This window comes from Lepisma saccharinum, chromosome 21 (genome assembly GCF_977018435.1).
Source record: "Lepisma saccharinum chromosome 21, izLepSacc3.1, whole genome shotgun sequence".
NCBI lineage: Eukaryota > Metazoa > Arthropoda > Insecta > Zygentoma > Lepismatidae > Lepisma > Lepisma saccharinum.
This window is the reverse complement of record NC_139249.1, coordinates 26,241,427-26,261,508: the sequence shown is the minus strand read 5'-3', so window position 1 is coordinate 26,261,508 and position 20,082 is coordinate 26,241,427. Positions and strand designations below refer to the sequence as shown.

At 37.2% G+C, this 20,082-nt stretch overlaps 1 protein-coding gene across 2 annotated transcripts in view; it reads right to left on the bottom strand.

The window, feature by feature from the left end:
• Positions 1–6,961: 6,961 nt before the first annotated feature.
• The window catches only part of Smox (Smad on X protein), a 91,261-nt gene continuing 78,140 nt past the window's right edge, over positions 6,962–20,082 (bottom strand). For both annotated transcript variants that reach the window (XM_083143261.1, XM_083143262.1), the window contains 4 exons: positions 19,761–19,919; positions 14,302–14,526; positions 10,212–10,356; positions 6,962–8,223 (listed from right to left, as the gene is read on the bottom strand). In XM_083143261.1, coding sequence (XP_082999387.1) covers positions 8,100–8,223; positions 10,212–10,356; positions 14,302–14,526; positions 19,761–19,919 — 653 coding nt within the window. In that variant the 3' untranslated portion in view covers positions 6,962–8,099. The remainder of the gene's footprint in view (positions 8,224–10,211; positions 10,357–14,301; positions 14,527–19,760; positions 19,920–20,082) is intronic.

Sequence of the window (20,082 nt, the reverse complement as noted above, 5' to 3'; positions counted from 1 at the left end):
TACTTATATCCCTGTATTTTCAACAATTTTTGTCCCTTGCCTCATAATGCCCTGAATATACATTATATTATGTGTTGCTTACCTTTGGAATTTTGAGTTTTCATTTCTATTTTGTCAATTGTTCAGTGTGTCGCAGACAACTAGTATCAGAAGGACGAAGTGGATAGACTAAATGGTACTCCCTCTGTCCCATAATTATTGTCCGGTATACCAAAATAGTAACTTTTTTTATTTAGGTTCTTTTGGATACTTGACCAGCCAATTTGTACTGATTCTTGAGTAATAACGTTGTATGACACATTCCCGTGTTTCATACTTCTGTATACACCAATGTCACAGTTTGAATATCGTACAATTATTATGGGACAACAAACAAAAGTGTACCGGACAATAATTATGGGACAGAGGGAGTAGATGCCAATTTGGTAACTAGATTTGCAAATATTTGACATGTAAGCCAAGACAAAATTCGATATAATCACTTCCACTTGAATTTTTTCTTCCTACGACTTTTTGTATAGTTTGTTTACTTCCTGTTAGGTTACATAATGTGTTTTCTTGTTTTGTTTTACGGTACATAATGTGCCTGATTGTAGCTATGTCATTTTCCACAGAATATGTGTTTTCCTGGCAACCCTGGAGTACATCGCTTCACGACTGGATATGACGTCACAAATGCAATCAAATGTTGTGCATGTTTGCCAGCATTCAGGCAGCAAAACGAGCTTTTTTGAACGACTGTGATGCACCAATGAGAAAAATGTTACTGATAAAAGTTGTTTGTTTTGATGTCCTCTATACATTTCCATGGTCGCCATTAAAATGACACCCTGTATATAGGAAAACAATTTGTGCATACTGAGCTCACATCAGGGTACCTAGAAAAATTAATGCTACATTCCTGGTTGGATTACCGTTGTAACAGCAGGCACACAAAATATACATTTTTTGACACGTAAGGCTTTTTAAGGCATATTTTGGGGTATTTTATTTGCTAAAACAAGCTGAGGGAATTTTGATGCAATACAAGTGTTCCTTGGTGAGAGGTTTGTTTGGTGTGTAAATATCACTAGGCTGTGATCAATAATTCCAAAGTTATTGAGTCCTGAAGTTAGCTCTGAGGCTCATTTCTCATATTTGGATCACATTTTCTGTTGCGCACCACCTTCTTCCACAGGCTATAACTCTAGAACTATTTCTTGGAGGAACCTAATATTTGGAATACAAGCCTTCAAGACATGATTGAACCTTTGTGCCAAATTTCATCGAAATCAAAAAACCATGACCTGGAAACTTTTCTGAAATTGGTCGATTTGACATGGAATGACCCCTTTGGTCTCCACAATTTAAGTGTATAATGTGATACATGCTTGATTGAAAACACAAGGCATGGATTGTATTTTGTTCTCATCAGTTTCATCAGCTATTATTATCGATGCAATCAACTTTGCATGGGCATAGCCAAAGGGCTGCATAGTCTGGCTTTTACCTACCTGCTGCCCGCTTGCCTGCGAGGACAGGTATACCTGCTCGCCTGCCCACGGCAACGAGTCGACTTGCGTCTTTACCTGGGTTCTTGGTCTTCAAGGCACTCTGCATTTACAAGGTAACTGGGCATTCAACAAGACCCGGATGCCTGCAAAACCTGCTGGAAGGAAACAGCCCTCTGGCAGCATGTTCCTCCAGGTGTTTCATCACCAAATGTATCTGCAGGCAGTGTTGCCTACTTACGTAGCTCCTAAATCCTACCAAGTCCTAGGAGGAGCTCTCTCCTCCAAGGAGAAATTATATACTTAGCGATTTCAGTTCAGCGTAAGCAGTTTTTTATCTTATTGCCAGGAAATGCACGCAATATTACAGCTTCATTTATCTAACTGAATGATCGAGCAAACAAAAATCTCCTCACTGAAAACAAATTGTTTTTCACTGCATGGTGCCTTAACCAGGCACGCAGTGGCGCAACCAGAGGGGGGCAGGGGGCATTGCTCACAACCTTGGATGGAAATTAAGTCTAGCGGAGGAGCCAGGGTGGGGGTCAAACATTAAAGTACAAGAAAAAACAGGCTAGCAGAATTTAAGAGTAGCAGGGCTAAAGGGTACTCAAGATGGAATTAATTTTCTTGCATTTTCCTTCCAGACGGCCAAGGGCACCTGCAGAGGGGGAATGGAGGGGTAATTGCAACTCCTTGATTTCAAATTTTATGGAAGTAGAAATATATTATAAAATATTATAGTCTCATCAAGTTCAATGCTGTAGCAAGGGGGTAGCGGGAGTCGGCCCTGGGCGCCGAACGATCTAAGTGAGAAAAGTTTTAAAACTGAGAATGCCATGGCGGCCTGTGATATTATTTGCTATTAATGTTGGTTTGTTACGAGTTGGATGAATTGATTATGTAATGTATTTAAATAATATAAAGGGTCTTTCATTAAGAGTGATACTTTTTCAAATTTGAAAAAAAAATAAACCACTCAACATATCAAAGTAAATTGTGCTTTATTTTGAAGCTTAGACATTGCAGTTATGTTCTGAACAAAATATCGTTCAAATGTCCACCACGGCTTTGAACACACTGACACACACAATGGCTCCACTGATCCTGATTTCAGTGGAAAAATCATCTTCTCAGACGAGGCGCATTGTTGTCTTAGTGGATTCGTCAATACGCAAATTTGTCCTTATTGGAGCGAGAAGATCCCAAGGTGGTCCATGAGGTGCCATTGCATTCAGAAAAACTCACTGTGTGGTGCGGTTTATGGCATGGCGGCGTCATTGGACTTTATTTCTCTCGAGATGATGACAGAAGAACCGTTACCGTCAATGGCAACCGCTACAGATCCATGTTACGCGAATTTCTGTGGCCAGAACTTGACACCATAGATATTGAAAACATGTGGTTCCAGCAGGATGGCGCTACGCGCCAAACAGCTGATGCTACGCTCGATTTGCGGAGGGAGAAGTTTGACGACCAAATCATCTCAAGTCGTGGATGTGTGAATTGGCCGCCACGGTCGTGTGATTTAACACCCATGGATTTTTTTTCTTTGGGGCTACATCAAAGCCCAGGTCTATGCTGACAAGCCACGAACTTTGGAACATTTGGAGGCGAACATTCGTCAGGCTATCGCAGACATAACGCCACTAATGTTGGACAGAGTGATTAACAATTGGAGCTTCGTGTGCGTCAGTGTGTTCAAAGCCGTGGTGGACATTTGAACAATATTTTATTCAGAACATAACTGCAATGTCTAAGCTTCAAAATAAAGCACAATTTACTTTGATACGTTGAGTGGTTTATTTTTTTTTCAAATTTTAAAAAGTATCACTCTTAATGAAAGACCCTTTATATGCTTTAATGAAATTTTGAATATGTACACAATTTAGTGTTAGCATATGTATTTCTTATTTTACGTCACTCCATGTGAAGACAAAATATTGTAGATGGAAATTTTACATGCCATATGTACGTACATTCGGAATGCATTTATCATGCACTTTCTTTCTTCCAAAAACAATTTGAGTGCTTGTTTTCCATTATTAGCTAATGTGAAATTGACGTGTTGAAAAAAATATTTCTAATCCTGTTTCAACACAAATGCGTGAGAACAGACTTCTAACCCAGTTTTGCATGATTTATGAGGATAATAATGTCTTTGATGCTACTTTATTACTATTATTGTTATTGTTGTTGTTGCCACGTTTATCCAAGTACTTGCCACAGGTGAGGGGTGATAATGTTGAGAGAGTTATTTTTACTGGTGATATAATTTTCACCATGGAGAATGCACAGTCGTCAAAACCACAGTCAATTACTGAAGAAGGGACAGAAGAATTCCGCTGTAGCTTGGAGTCATTTTCCCAAAGACGTGTGCCTTTTAAAAATTTGCTGGACTTGAATGCAATGGATTCCTCTGTGTGTTCGATTTTGTATGAGGAGACTTCTCATGTTCCATTCATATAAATGGATGCATTGAAAATAATTTTTCAACGAGAGCTGGACAAAATTACTGTTGAACAGTGTGACCATTGTATATCATTTTTGGAGATGTATTGAGGCAAAAGGAAGCAACTTTCAGCAATTATTGTAATTTTATTTGTTTCTTGATGTTATTACTAATAAATGTTCTTGGAAAGTTACTGATTTAGATTTATATATTTATAGAGCAGTTTTATGCTGTTGAAATATCTTTTTTAAAAAATCTCCGAACTTGATGCCACCCTGTGCATGTGAATATATTTATCAATTATATATATATATATATATATATATATACACACTAGCGTGCAAAAGTCTTTGCCCAAAGTCATTATCTGTGATTTATGTTTTGAAACTCAAATAAATATCAGTTGTGACTCTATTTTGGAATGTTTTTTATGTATATCAACAAGTTAGAACAGTCTACATTTTAATTCGGAGCATACACAATCGTATTTTATATGAAAACACAGACAGACGTCGTGACGACGAGGAGTTGAACCTGTATGTGTATACTGAATGTTGCACTTATTCCTTGTTTCATATCAAATTTCGGTGTGTATATTGACGAATATGTTCTATTACTATTTTTTAAAGATATACTTAACATTAATTTACATTTAATGTACATTTTGTAATTTTAATAGATGATTTTCAATTATATCTTTCTTATTGCAGGTGAAATAATATAATATTCACGAAATGAAGAAAAGACACGAATATTCAACTGAATTTCGTGGTAAAATACAAATTTTATCAGAAGAAAGTTATACTCATGCGAAAATTGCAAAATGTTTGAATATTCCAAGGAGAAGTGTTACATATACGTTAGCTCGTCTGAAAGCAACAGGGACAAACATGACGAAGAAACGTTTTGGACAGCCCAAAAGCACAACAAGAATGGAAGATAAACATATTATCGTCATGAGCAAGCGGAATCGAAGACTTTCAGCAACTGCAATTGTAGAAGACATACACAGAATTAGAAAAACTCCGATTTCAGTTGATACGGTTAAGAGGCGACTGCGTAGCGTAGGTTTAAATGGTCGAATATCTTTTCGAAAACTTATCTTGCGGTCTCAAAATAAAGTGAAACGTCTGAAGTGGGCTGACCCATCAAACATAGACATTAAGACAGTGGAACAAAGTGTTATGGACTGATGAATCGAAGTTTGAATTGTTTGGAACAAAAAAACGATTATACGTTCGAAGAAAGGTCGGAGAACGAATGCTTGACAGTTGTTTGAGTCACACTACTAAACATGGGGGAGATAATGTCATGGTCTGGGGTGGTTTTGGAGGAGGAAAAGTTGGAGATTTGGTGCAAATAAAGTCAACTATGGACAAAAACATGGACCATAATATCTTAGTACGTCATGCAGTGCCATCTGGAACGAAGACTATTGGAAAGGGATTTATATTTCAACAGGACAATGACCCAAAACACACGTCCAAACTGTGTACGAACTATTTAAAAACAAAGGAGGGGGCAAAAAAAAATTTTAAAGTGGCCTCCACAATCACCCGATCTCAACCCGATTGAGAAACTGTGGGACGAGTTGGACAGAAAGGTTTGTATGATGGCGCTAACGAATCTTCAAAGTTTGTGGCAGTGTTTAGAAGATGCCTGGAAAAATATTGGACACGAAACACTGCAAAATTTAGTGTCTCAAGTGCCGAAGTTATGTCAAGCTGTGATACGTGATAAAGGGGTCATATCGATGAGAGCAAAATATAAGTTTATTTACGTTGTTTATGTTAACTAATGAACCTTTATGTTTCTATTTTGTTCAAATGTGATATAATATAACATTTCAAATAAAGTTTATCTCATTTTTCGATATATTTGGTTCATTTTTGACAGTTATTACCTTTGGGCAAAAACTTTTGCACGCTAGTGTATATGTTGTAGAGATATGGTGATTAAAAATACGAGGAAACCTTGTCAAGAGAATATTTTATGCTTGTTTATTCACTGGAATTGTCCGACCAGCGAGCAATCTCAAGAATGCGCAAACTTCGTAACTTCCGTGAAGCATTGACTGAGAGGCAAATACATGATCCAGCATGTTTGAAAGGTGTAATAACCTTTTGAAGCAAAAGACTATAAAAGCAAGCTCGCCCCAGAGCTGGCTCTCATTACTCTTATATTACTAGTACACATTACAATGAACTAAACTACGACTACGGTGTACGAAGTTTATGGCTGCATAAGGATGTAGCCATTTGCATGGGATTGCTCGGAACAGTGAGTCAAGGGTCAGAGTATCGAACCCTGACATCAGTCACAATTCGGTCTGCAAGAAGCATCTGGACAAGAAACATCATTCGCCTACCAGGTATGAACAAGCGTAAATAACCTTTAATTCAACCTTCCATATCTGATTCCTCTTAGTCGGAGCAGGTTCAACTCATAAGTATATTTAAGCTCTACCTAAAATGTATTATTAAAGCATCCCTGTGACCTCAGATCCCTGGTAAGACGGGATTACAACAATATATATACGGTATACGCCAAAGAGTAAACGCGACAACAAGGAGTGAGCAAGATCTCGTCCATTGCCACAATGCGCTCCAGGAAACCATCAAAAACTGTTTCATGGATCACTGAGCCTCCTTTGTGGCACCTGACACTGATGCCACGACTCACCTCACTGAATGACTGACTGACTTGTGCCTTGGAGGCAAATTACACATACACAACCTCCCTTCCTTGCCAGTGCTGCCATCTAGCGATGTGGTCTGGAACTCATCTCGCAGTAATGTGGCGTACCCCACCTGGCGTACATATCCCGTAAGTTTCATCACTCTGTCACTTTATTTCGCTGTTTCACGGCATTAATCCAGTTATTTATTGACCGTACCAAATACAAATTTCACGCACCTATTCCCCTCACCAAAGGCAATTGTGCACGTTAAAAAACACAGAAAGAAACTAAATTAAAAGGAACCAGAAACCTTAAGAGCATTACAAAACTATATTGTACACAAATATTTTTATTTTTCACTTAATGCTCTCATAAACAAAACACTGGAAAACAGCCATTAATAGCAAAATGTTCACAATTGTGCAACATCATTTCTTTGAGAAACACATTTTATTTTTTCAAAGACCACAGTAGTTATATGCAACTTCTGTTGCAATCCTAAATTAAAACTTGGCACAATTTGTTTTGTATATGTACATTTTGTCTTTATCATAAAAAAATCATTTTTTTTACACAACTCTTACAGCTATCCACAGCATTTTAATCAAAAGACTGCAGAACACAGATATGTTTCCTGCTGCCATCTTTTTTGGTTGTATCAATAAGAGGGGAAAGAAAATTACCAACAAGCTAGAGAACGTTCATGAAAGTACCACAAAATCATTACCACCCTCGTAAAGCCACTTTGAGGAGTCAAAAGATTGAAGACTCGTGATTAATTACCAATTCCGAAAGACATTTTTCTTTTTTTTCTCTCTGCGGACAAGGAGGATACTGATATTAGTTCGAAAGCAAGCACAGCACAGCATTTCAAAGGAACTAAAAAAAAGAAGAAAAAAAACAATACCAATACAAGCATCACCTCCAGAAGTCTATCTATTTGTGTATGCTACAATCCTAAATGCATCGTTACACAGTGTCTTAGAACCAAGACTTCTCTTCGTACCCATCCAAATGCTATTTAGTATACATGTATTTCTTTTCAGCAATCATGCTCACGATTTGTTAGGGGAAAAAGTATGCAGGCGACTATGAAAAAAATAATGCTTTTCCCAATTCTTGCTCCTATGGCTGTTTTCTTAACTGCTGTCACTACTTAAAGTCACACTCACACACACACATTCATGTGGATGTACCATGAAAAAAAAGAAGAAAACCTGTTGGTTTTACGTTACGCGACCTGTCTGCCGACACTCGGAAGTCCATTCCATCAATATGAGCGCTCACTGTTGTGACCGTGAACGTTTCGGTTGCTGCGACCGTTACGATGACATGCATTGCTTTCAGACACTGCCAGTCCTCAATGGTAGAGAAGGTCAACAACCCTTGACAGGATGTGTAGCAGTCATACTGTGCGCACCTTGCACATGACTACAACCTGTTCCCACCGTTTAACTCTGATCAATTCCTCGGGTTTTCATGACATGGAACTGCAAGGGAGACGAGGGGAACCCATCTGGGTCAGAACTCTGTCCAGCCACTGAAGGGGTCCGTTCAAGTGCAGCTCGATCCAGCATGGGGTTGATGTCACTGTCTGCCGCCTACAGAGAAAAAAATCAATAATTATTGAACACTACAAATACATAAGCCCAATTTTGATTACTATTTTGCATACTTCCAATAATTCTCTTGGAAATTACTCCCCGATAATTCTGTAGATGGTGAGTCAACACAAACTTTTGATTTGGTTTATTTTACTTTGCTTTGCACTTTTGTCTATCGTGAAGATGAGGATGAGTTATGATGAAATTGATGAAGGGACACTTACAAAGAATGCCCATGCCCATGCCCAAACCCAGGGCTCCTGGCATCATAGTGTACTGTTGATAAACACACTACCACAGAGATCTTTAGGTTTACCATCATGGACAGAACAAGCGACTCCTACCCAAGCAGCAACACAGGACCCAAATTCATGATAAAAACACTGGTATAACATAAAGCAAGAGCCATGGTGGTCTAGTCAGTAGGGTGTGTGACTGTCACGCAAGAGACCCGGGTTTGATTCATGGGGTGGGTAATCTAAGGTCGGAAAAGCGGCTTTGGGACTCACCCAGCCTCGAATCAATGGGTACTAAGGTGGTAAAGGCAGCCGGAGCACAGTGATAATCACATCTCAAAATAGCTGAGATCGCACTTATGGCGCTTGATTTCCTTTTCTTTTCACTATAATCTTGGGATGGTACAGATTAACTGGTAATCTTTGGCTCATACAGGCATATCACACAATATAAATAAATACACAAAAATTAAAATATAAAGATTTAAATAGGCATATCATTTATTGGTAAAATTGCTAATTAATTTCAAGATCAGACATTTACATAAATAGCCTTTAACTTGGTGAAAAAATCCACCACATTGCTCTTAATTTTATAGTCTGGTTTTGTAAAGTAAATGTCTAAATATGCTGTTTCTGATAACCGATATACTATAGATCCAATTTAATGCTGAGAATGTCCTACGATGAGCCTAAATGGCTATCTGGCTAGTTGTACCATCATAACCCAGGTTGTTTCCATTTTGGGGTAACATCATGCAGTTTAAAAAGGATTATAGAGTTCTGTGCAACTGCAATAACATTAACTTTGTGTACCTACAAAGCGACCACTCTTTTATGTGATGTCCATATGTAAATACTCTACTGCTGTAAGCAACATCAGGTCTCAGCAGTCTACACAACTTAGATCTTTGTGCGCCACAAGCTATTTCATACATAATAAAAACAAGATAAAATTTTAACATGTACCTCCATATTTTTTGTATCGACCTTGGTCTTTCTTCAGGAATGGAGGGACACAAGAGACATGGAAGGACTAAAACATGGGTAAAATAGTTAAAAAAGGATTAAAAAGTACACATTAACTTTTCACGACTTCATTTTCTTCCTTCGCTGAAAGAGGACTAACATCGGTCTGAAAACTCACGAAGGTAATCAAGGTAAAGGTACATGTTGGGATTTTATCTCTCTTTTTTCTTTTCTGTGTCTTGACAACACATAGCATAATATACCAACTTTTTAATTTCATGCAGTTCATTCAGTTTAAATCAACACTTCTGCAAGAAAAATTACATTATAATCTTATATCAAAATAGTTTTAAGATTTTCTACCATAGATAAAATTTATTTAATAAGATCTGGAACATTATAATTCAAGATAGTGATCAAACGAAAATCCAATACCACATTTTGTAACTTGCACAAGCACTAATTTCAATCAATAACAGGAAAGATATAATGGAGTAAAGAAGTAAAATCATGGAAATTATCATGTATTTGTACAATTCTCCTTCCTTCATCTATCAATTCAGCCTTGTTCAAAGGATGAGAAAGAACCTGATCAATGTTTAAAAATAAAATATGAGATTACCTGTGTTGCTCAAGTGAAGTACAATATAGTGTACTGTGAAACACCTGCAACTGAAAATGTGAATTGTGTTCAACAATTTCTGTCTCAACTGCAGAGATCAAATTCTTGGTGTCACAGTGTGTTTTTCGAGGTGATGGAGTATGGTGCAAGGGACATACCTGTACTCTGCTCCCCATCCTTTGACAAAGCTCATCCGAATGGTGCACATCCGAGTGAGCTGGTACACAGCTTCAAAACCCTGGCTCACAGATTGGGACAGCAATGCTGCGAACTCTTGATTGTTGAAGATTTTTAAATTACAACCTGCACAAACAAGTAAATTCCTTTTTATTTTTATGAACAACTTCACACAAAACAACAACAAAAATGTTTTATTACAGAGCTACATAGTTATTAGCAGATTATGATATGCACAATTTGAAAAAAAAACAACAAAAAAAGGTGGCTTGAAAAACAGAAAATTTTTGGGTCTTTGCACAAGTTCACAACAAAGTGTTCAAGAAGAAACATACAAAAAAACAGTATACATGAATGAGAAGTATACTCTGCACACAGTAAACCTGTTATACATAATTTACAATGTATCAACATTACACCAAGTAGCTGAAGTTCACTTTAGGCATGTACATATTTTTCCAATTACTCCAGCTTTCACATCATCATATGGCTTTTTCAGTTTTCAGAGTTAGGAATTTGATTGTTCTTTTCTTAACTCAAGGAGCACATAATGTGGTGAAAGCTTGAGTAACTGGAAAAGTAAGTACATGCCTAGAGTGGACTTCAGCTACTTAGTGAAACAATGGAATGTGGTTCAAGTTAGTAAATTTATAAATGGTAATGAATACTAAGAGCGTACCATGCACAAGGAGTGGGCATAAGGCCAAGGGGGAGAGAGAGCAGATAGCGGAGTGTGTTAGGAGAACAGGACAAGATTGGAACACCGTGGAAAGAGAGGAGTGGTGGAAGACCAGGAAAAAATGGAGAGGCTTGACTTCTATGCCGACCCAGCCAGAGATAGGAAACAGCAAAGGATGATGATGATGAATGAATACTATTAAACTGAAAAATATTACACTTAGCTGTAAGGACATAAAAATCTGCTCCCTAGGTGGATTTTGAGACAGTCTTCATGAACAGAAAAACTGTTTAATTAAATATGGCCCAAACAAGTAATTTCACATGACAAATTAAGATTCAAGTTTACAATTTAAAATTATGCATGGAAACTCAAATTGTGGATGGACTAAGTGCAGCATTTTCTATCTGGGGACACAGAGTAAAGTAGTTTGTTGATCACAAAGGCCATGACACTTGGAGCAATGGTCCATGCTAGCAACATTTAATACTTTTCATACTGTAAATTTCCATACACAATATTTTCATATATAAGTTGGTGGTTCTGCTGCTCTGAACTATACATTTTGCTTTTTTTAAAAAAAATTATATATACACAGGGTGTCATTAGAATGGTACCCAGGGATCAGCAGATAAGAAAACAAAACCTTTCTCTGTAACATTTTTGTCGTTTGATAGGTTTATATTACACTGTTAAGAAGGGTTACCAGATCACTGTAAGGGAATAGGATATGCAGTCCCAAAATGTAGGACACAAAACATTCTCAATAAATACACGTTAGAAAGTAGTTGAAAATGACACTTTTCAGTTTTAAAAAAATGAATTCTTAATGAATTCTTAAATGCAAAATTTCAAAACTTGCAATCAAACTCTTACTACATGATTTAAGTGGTACTTCTCAGAGAAGACAATTTTTATCAAAATTTCAGGTTTAGTCAAACTATATTTATGCTAGAGTGGACAGTCAAACTCTGAAATATAAAGACCAGTACCAAACATTTTACAGACTTTATGAAAAAAATAATTTCTCTCGTGAGTCTGGTGTGTTGATGGTAATGAAAGTACTCTCTCAACATTTGAATTATGACCTGTAATGGCAAACAAATATTCAGCAATTACCGTAATTTAAAATGGTTCCAGAAATTTCATCTTGGGTAGTTTTTTGTTCAATAACAGGATGTCTGCCAAAATAACACATCCAGAATTCTTGACTTTTTCTGGACTTTTCTAGACTTTTTTCAGTTTTTTTTAACGTTTATTTATTCGACCCCTACTTAGGTAAAGTTGGAAATTAGTAATTAAGAAAATAGATATTTATTTAATGAAAACCCTACCAAAGGGTTAGTTAAGATGAAAACTGAAGCTGAACTTAAGAAGAGAATTAGATCTGCTTTCTCATATTAATGCATCCTGAACTGGGTTTGACAGAGAAGCGAGGCTTTGGCATCTGGACTCACAGCGAGTATAATCTTATGTGGGCTTGTGTCGGTTGTCCCTATATGTTTGTGACTGTCCCTTCATCCATCTTATCTTACCATCATTCATCCTCATCTTCGCGATTAGCCAAAGGGACAGAAAAAAGTGAAGTAAAATGAACTAAATCAACCAATCAGTCATTATGATAGCAAAATTCTTGACCACAAGAATAATTTATTGCCTTTTTATTGACTTCTTGACCTACTTGTTGATTTCTTTACTTTTTCTTGACTTCCATGACTTTCTTGACTGGCAGACACCCTGAATAACTTTGTTCACTATAGCCCTGCTTTACAACTAAATTATATTGAATATTGAATAAGAATGGGCAACACCTTGTTCCATCAGTATAAACCCTAAGGCAAGAAATTCTGCTCAGGCACTGAACAGTGACGTTATCAGAAAGTAGTCCCAAAACTTTGTTCATTAATTGCTTCCGTTTTCCTGTTTGTTTAATAGCAGGACAAACTTTTTTCTTTTTGGGCAATGACTGAATCAAAATAAATTTCACTATTGAGTTTGGAAGCGCAGTCCATAGACTTGTAACTTGCACGATTTTTTTCTGTTACGTATTTTCCTAATTAATATTATGTGACGCTCGAAATGTAGGACATTTATGATATTTTTCAAATTCCTCCCGCATGCCAGACAACCCTACTTGGACGTTGTCACGGTATATTCTTATTTGTTGATTTGGAAATATGTTGGTAACATGAATGGTGAAAGCACATATTGTGTAAAACAATGTTTTGTGGTTAATAACGAAGCCATTGTACACTTCACTCTGCATGGTTCATCATATTTTTTCAACACTCATCACTGCTGGGGTGTGTCGTTTCAGTGCTATAAACATTCAAAAAAGCCAGTTTTGTTGCCTGCATGCTGGCAACCCAATATAACATTAAATCACATCGGTGACGTTGATTCCTGCTGTGAAACAGCATGTGCCAGTGTCACAAGGACCACTCATATTCTGTGAAAAATTACATACATTATGTGTTGTAGAACGTAGCAGGGAACGTGTCCAGTGACCCAAAGGGAAACCAATGGCATGATGGGAACATTATCACCTTGTAATCAAGGGGTCCAGGGTTCGATACCCGGTGGAGGCACATAGTGGTTTCAATCACACTTTAAACTGTAGGTCCAGTCCCGATTGGCCTACCTGTGCATAAAGTGGACTTAAATGACAGCATCCAGGTGGGAAAACTGTTGATTTTTTTAACCACTCGTAGCAACAAAAATTTTACTGAGAAAAGATGTTTGTTTTCATGTCCTCTATACGTTTTGGTTCCCGGGTGCCATTTTAATGACACCCTGTGTATATAGTGTATGCTGTACAGAAAAATAATAGTAAGAAAGGAAATGTAACTTCACAATTTGAAGATGGAAATACAGTGGAACTCCAATTTTACATTTTCCTGCATTATACTTTGGCCACTTCATCTCAATAACACAAATGCTTTAAACTTCTCTGGATTTCTACATTTCCCTCCATTTAGCTACGGTTGCTTAGAGAAAGCATAACTGACATTCCACTGAACTATACAGCTCAAACGAACCTTTGGTGCATCAACATTTATTCAAGATGCTAAGCGATACGAGCAGTTCTAAAACACAATTCTAAGGGGGGAAACTAATACACCTTCCCACAGAGGTACATTTAAGTGGGTAACACTCAAACAATGCATTCTCAACAATGACAAGAATAAAACAATGTGCTGGATAATGTTACAGGAAGCATAAATTCTGAAAATACGACTGACAAAGGCATAAATGTGGGTAAATGAAAATTCCATCTGTATTTCTTATAGGTCAATTTTTAAATGAAAATATGGTCATTTGTTGGGTTACTGATTTTACAGCATATGGTAGAAGAAATAAAACAACCTCAAGGAAAGAGTAGTTCTGCTTACCTGGTGGTATCTTGCAGACGGTAGCTGGATGCCAGCCATAGCGTTGATTACAGTTTGGTGATTGAACAAAAATCGATGAGTCACTCAAGCACTCTGCGAAGACTTCCCCACCTATGTAATACAGCCTCACCCCTTTCCCTATGTGCCGCCTCGTTTGTTCCACTACAGTGTTCCTATTGACATTTGACAGCAGCCCAAGACAGAAGCGTTCAGAATTACTGGGATCTGCAAGATAAACATAAAAAGTTTTTCTTTTCTTTCATTCTTTAGTAGTTTGATTACGCATGGCGTCAACTACATCACTACATCATCTGGTGCGTGCATAACAGATTAAAAAAAAAAAAAAAAAGGTCCTGTACTCAGATGGAACCTCGAGTTGCAGTACGGTGCGCTGCCAAGCTGATATGCAGATCATTGCAATAATTTTGTCAAATCACATTCCCTGATTTTTGCAGGTATTTAAAGTTCAAATCACAAACCCTGAGATCTTCTGTAAACAAAACCACCTGCATGCAGAAAGCATTGCAAACTCATAGAAGTAAAATAATCCACACGAAAATCCAGCGTTGTTACAGGATTCATTACGTAAGGTAAAACAATGACCAATTTGTAGTATGGGAAGGGGGCAAACAGCTGCCGCAAATGACGTCTCACTTTAAACCCAATGCTCTTTCTTTTTTTACTTATTGCTTCACCTTTATGGTTAACTCTTTGCACCATTAATCATTTCCCATAAATTTGGGTTCTTTCTTGCATGTGAATTGAATATATTTTACTTGCATTTTTTAGACAAAATGATATAACATGGTAATGTATATTTCTAAGGATGATATAGATAGGAGTGTATTTGAAATTTGTTTGTAGATTTTATGTAAATTGTATCTTATGTAAATAAAATATATAATGGGCATAAACAGCCATATTCAATGCTGTAAGTCCAATAAATATATTGATGATGATGATCAAAACAAGACAAAGAAAGTTCGTAAATTTATTGCGGTTGGAAACTTTGACAAGCATCCTAAAAACGATTTTTGTTCCACCAAATATAGTGCACTTCGTAAAATAACTAGGTGACATGGCGAGGTAAGGTAAGTGTGACTATTTTGTAGTAATATGCACTGTAACTTTCAATGAGCTTAGAGATTTGTGTACATAATGATATTTTATAACATTGGTTATTTTCTAAAAATAATCATGTGAACAGCAAGGAAGTAGTGCAACTTAGTAATATTGCCTGACTTATCCTTAGAAAAATAACATGCCGAGTTCTATGCGTGAGGGAAGGTCTCCGTGTTCTCCGAGCTTGTTTTCAAAACACCAGCAAGGACAGCCTTTGAAAAGGGGTGAGAAACAGATTCTACTCAATATTTATGTAACGTTCTGTCAGTGGTATCCTGAGAAACCAGTAAAAGAAGTGGTTAAGTTGGTATCCCAGTGCAGTGGTGTGTCAGTGTCTGCAGTTTTAAGGGTTATGAAAGAGAGAATGACCGGCTGCATATTTGTTTTGAGAGCGGGTTCTCACATTCAGAGGCTCTTATATAAAATGAATAGGTGCGGCGAACTATGAGTGTAACAGCAGATGATTGCCCTCATGAATCAGCTGACGCGGAGTCATCCAATCGGTGAGACCGTTTGTTTACAGAAGGTCTCAGGGTTGGTGATTTACACTTTAGAAATAACTATCCAGGTCACTATATAATGGTTTAACGTACTAATAAATACTGTATGTATGTGTGTATAATGGGGAAAGTGACAAACAATTATATCTCGTAGATAATGCGCAGTACAATCCAGTTTCAAGAAATGGCTTTCTTAGTTGTATGTCATAAAGCTGTTGCTATGCCGATCAAGAGAGAATGACAGCATACCTATTCAATGAGTCACCTGTTGCTATTTGGACCAAGAGGAGAATATCGTCTTGTGTAAACAATAAGTCACCAACCCATGCCACCTCCTCCCTCTCCATTGTGTTTAGCATCCCAAAGCTTTCACTCTTTAACCACCTTATTTATTCTGAAATAGTAGAAAGTGAGACCAAATTACGTTATGTATTTGCAGAGCTCAGGAAGTTATCTTCTATTATTTCTCGCCCAACAAATGCCGCTGATACGCATCCCATGTGACAGGAGGTGCATGCTTGAATTCCGCCAGGATGGCAATGCTTTTCTTGGTGTCTCAGAACATTACATTACAAAGTGAAAAATCGTGGGAAATAGCATTCAAACTTTTATATGTGGTTTTGCTCATTCCTTCTTTACTTTTTCTAAAAAAAAAAACAACAACTTCAAAATATATACTTTTTCCATGACTAACATAACATTTATGCAAGGCACATTCAGGACCCTCAAACTAGCTGTTAGCAGCACAAGATTTATTCCATTAAGGCATTTACACACTCCATAAATATAATATTCTTTGGCCAGTAATACATTTTAATTATTTTTTTCCCCTTATATTTTCTTTCATCCAAAGTACCATAAAAATCGGACCATTCCTTTGTGATGAGCGTATTTCAACCGCATTTCACATTAGTGTCGCCATCTTGAATGGAATACTGTTGCCATATTCAGAAACTACAGAATTTAAGCTTTACAAAGAATTATACAACATGATAGGGTTTCGTAAACATGAAAAATCAATGTGTCACAAAATCATGGAATCACCTTGTACGGTTTGCATAATACGTGCCACAGTTTTTGGGAGGCAATAATTTTGAAAAAAAGTGCGCATTATACATGAGTAAATACGGTATACTCTCCCATGTCATCCCTCCAATAGAAAGCAAGATCAAAATTATGTTATGGATTTGCAGTGCTCGAGAAGTTATTTTCTATTCTTTCTTGCCCGACAAATACCCGACACGGGAAGTGGATGCTCAAATTCCGTAGAACGGTGCTGCTTTTCTCTGTCGCAAAACCTTCCGTTACAAAATGGAAAATCATGGGAAATGACCATTTCACTTCTATAGTGTTTTATTTTTTTAAAAAAATATTATTAGTAAAGAAATCTAACCTGGTAATTTGTATTTGAGCCTGTTGATATATATGTGTCATACTCAGTGTCATAGTGAAAACATGCATGATTTTATGTTGGCTGTCTGAATTATTCCGTGTATAATACACACCACAGTTTTTGGGGGCAAAAATTTTGGAAAAAAATGCACATTATACATGAGTAAATACAGTAAGTGCTAAATTCTCAACTTTAAATACAATTAAAATGAACATATCAGCTGAAATGTGAACTACAGCTCAACAGTGCACACGTAAAAAAACTGTTTTGTTCTTTATGTCACTGGTTTCACCAATGTATGTTCAGTAGTTTACCCACAACAAATATGTGCAACACTGAAGATCATGTGGATTCTAAATAGTACACTCCTCTTCATATCAAGTGGCATATTTTATAAGGTTGAAGTATGTGTTATTTTATCTGCACAGGAGTGTACAAGGTCATAAAATTCACGAGCAGAGGCAAAAGGAGGAAGGGAAAATTTGAATCCAATCATAACACAAAAATTGTCAATAGATTTCACGCCCCATGTTGACAGTGAATCTATGAAGCCTTTTCTACTGTTAGAAGGAGGTGATAATACTTATTTACAACAGTGTTGTGTTGAGATATCGTTCTGTGTGTTGGGAACTTCATGTTACTAGGTCCATAATCATTGTGCAAAGTTCAATAAGAACCCACCTAGTGAAACATCCCAGAAACAGCTTGCCTGTGCAAGGAAAAATCTACTGGTCACCCATCAACCTCAGGAAATGCATGCAGCAGTCCACAGAAATAACAAACTGCAGCTAGAGACCTGACGATGTCAAGAACAGCAGTATGGAGAAGGGAGGGGTGGTTATCCATAAGCATTTCCCCCTTAAACCTTACCATATTCATCCGTTGCACACACAATAAGTTTTGTTTACAGCCCACAATATGATGATGAAGGTTGAAAGTTTGTGGAAAAGGTAGTGATCCTTGATGGATGTAACTAGTGCACATGTGAACAGGCCATTCTTATCCCTGGAGATGAGAATAACAGGAATGATATATCTTGTCATGTTACATCTGTGGCTTTTGCCTTGGTTGCAAGACAAACTGGATTTCAGTTTTCAAGAAGATGGTTGCCCTTTTCACTTTCACCATGAAGTTCATCGCTACCTGATGTGGGGTGCCAACACGTTGGATACAACATGAATCCGAGGATGACCAGTGCCTTAGTGGTCAGACCACTGTGAGATTTCTCTTTGTTGGGTTTCATGATATTGTAGACTTATGAGAAGAGTGTATCACCATGGCAGTGAACACTATGAAATGAGTGTGACAAGAACTATAGTGGAATCACTAGCAAACAAACCAGCGCAGACCTGCGAGTTCTGCGCACTGTACTCCGTGGAGGGAAGGGGAAGAGTGGACCATGCTTCCTTATGGCCCAAGCTGAACGGAGGAAGGCAAAGCTGCGCGGGGACTTTTGGTACAAGGTTTTTCCCTTGTCACCTGTAATGCACCCATTGATATCAGAAAAAAAAACTAAGATAAGCTTGGTAGTTTATCTGCAACAAATATCTGTAGCTCCGACGATCATTTTAAAATATGCTGTATATTAATTGTGTGTAGTTTCGGGTGAGTGATACCAAATATCAATAAACTAATAAATTACATTTTTGCCAAGTAACATAATTATGTTTTTGCTACAAATATAAAAAAGTCGGAACATGCATTTAAAAAAATACAAAAGTGCGAAACACTCACCTAAAACTATGAATAATCGGCATGTGGTGAAATAAGCAAAAGTAGTGAATGCAGTAAAACTAGTGTTAGATTGAGAACACGGGCAGCAATCTACAAAACATAATCCTAGTCCCTTTACCAGCATGGACTTGATATATGCATTGTAAACACAAGAACAGGGTTGCCACTATTTTCAAAACACCTAAGTACCTGACTATCTCAGGTTTCCCAGTACTTTTAAATAACTTTTCAGATTAAACAATTAAACTGAATAAAGTTTATTCAACATTTTTGACAATAAACTGGAAAATAAAAACTTTTCTGTGAAATATCCCCCCTCCCCCCAAAAAAAATCAGTTGGAATGAAAAAGCGAAGTGTGTTTTAAATTTGGAATCCTGGAAAGGGAGAAAGCATTTCATATCCCTGACTTTCCCACATTTTTGAATGTTTTTACAACATTCCCAATTGAATTCTTGGTCTTTACCAGGATTTCCAATATGAACCCTAGTAACAGAAATTTGAAAGTAGTCAAAAGTTCTGTTATGGCCACGGATATGTGGCAAGAGACTACCACAAATATATTCACAGTTAGTAAATCTCTTGTTTACTTAAACACTCATAAGAAAAGTATCTATCAAAACTTCCTCTCCAGAGGTATTTACTGAAGCATTTTAGACAAATACTCAAAGGCAGGTTGCTCAAAAGAATTTCCACTCCACTCCAAACTCACCTGTGAATCCATCGACAGTGATAGATGGTTGAGAAGCATGAAACGTTTCCCCAACGCGAGTGTTCAACTCATAGTAACTAATTGAACACCAGAACGCCGGTTCACAGTACAGTACTGGCTGAGCATCAATAGGAGGACTCGGAGTAACCCGAGATAAACCTGAAAAAGGATATGCATTAATTAGTTCCATCAAGTAATAGCTATGTTAAATCCTACAATCTGCAATGACAATTTTTTTCTGGTATTAGAATTCCATGTTGAGAGATTGCCAAATTCTCCAAGCCATGGAGCTACTGTATTTCAATGGATAATCGTTTCAGAT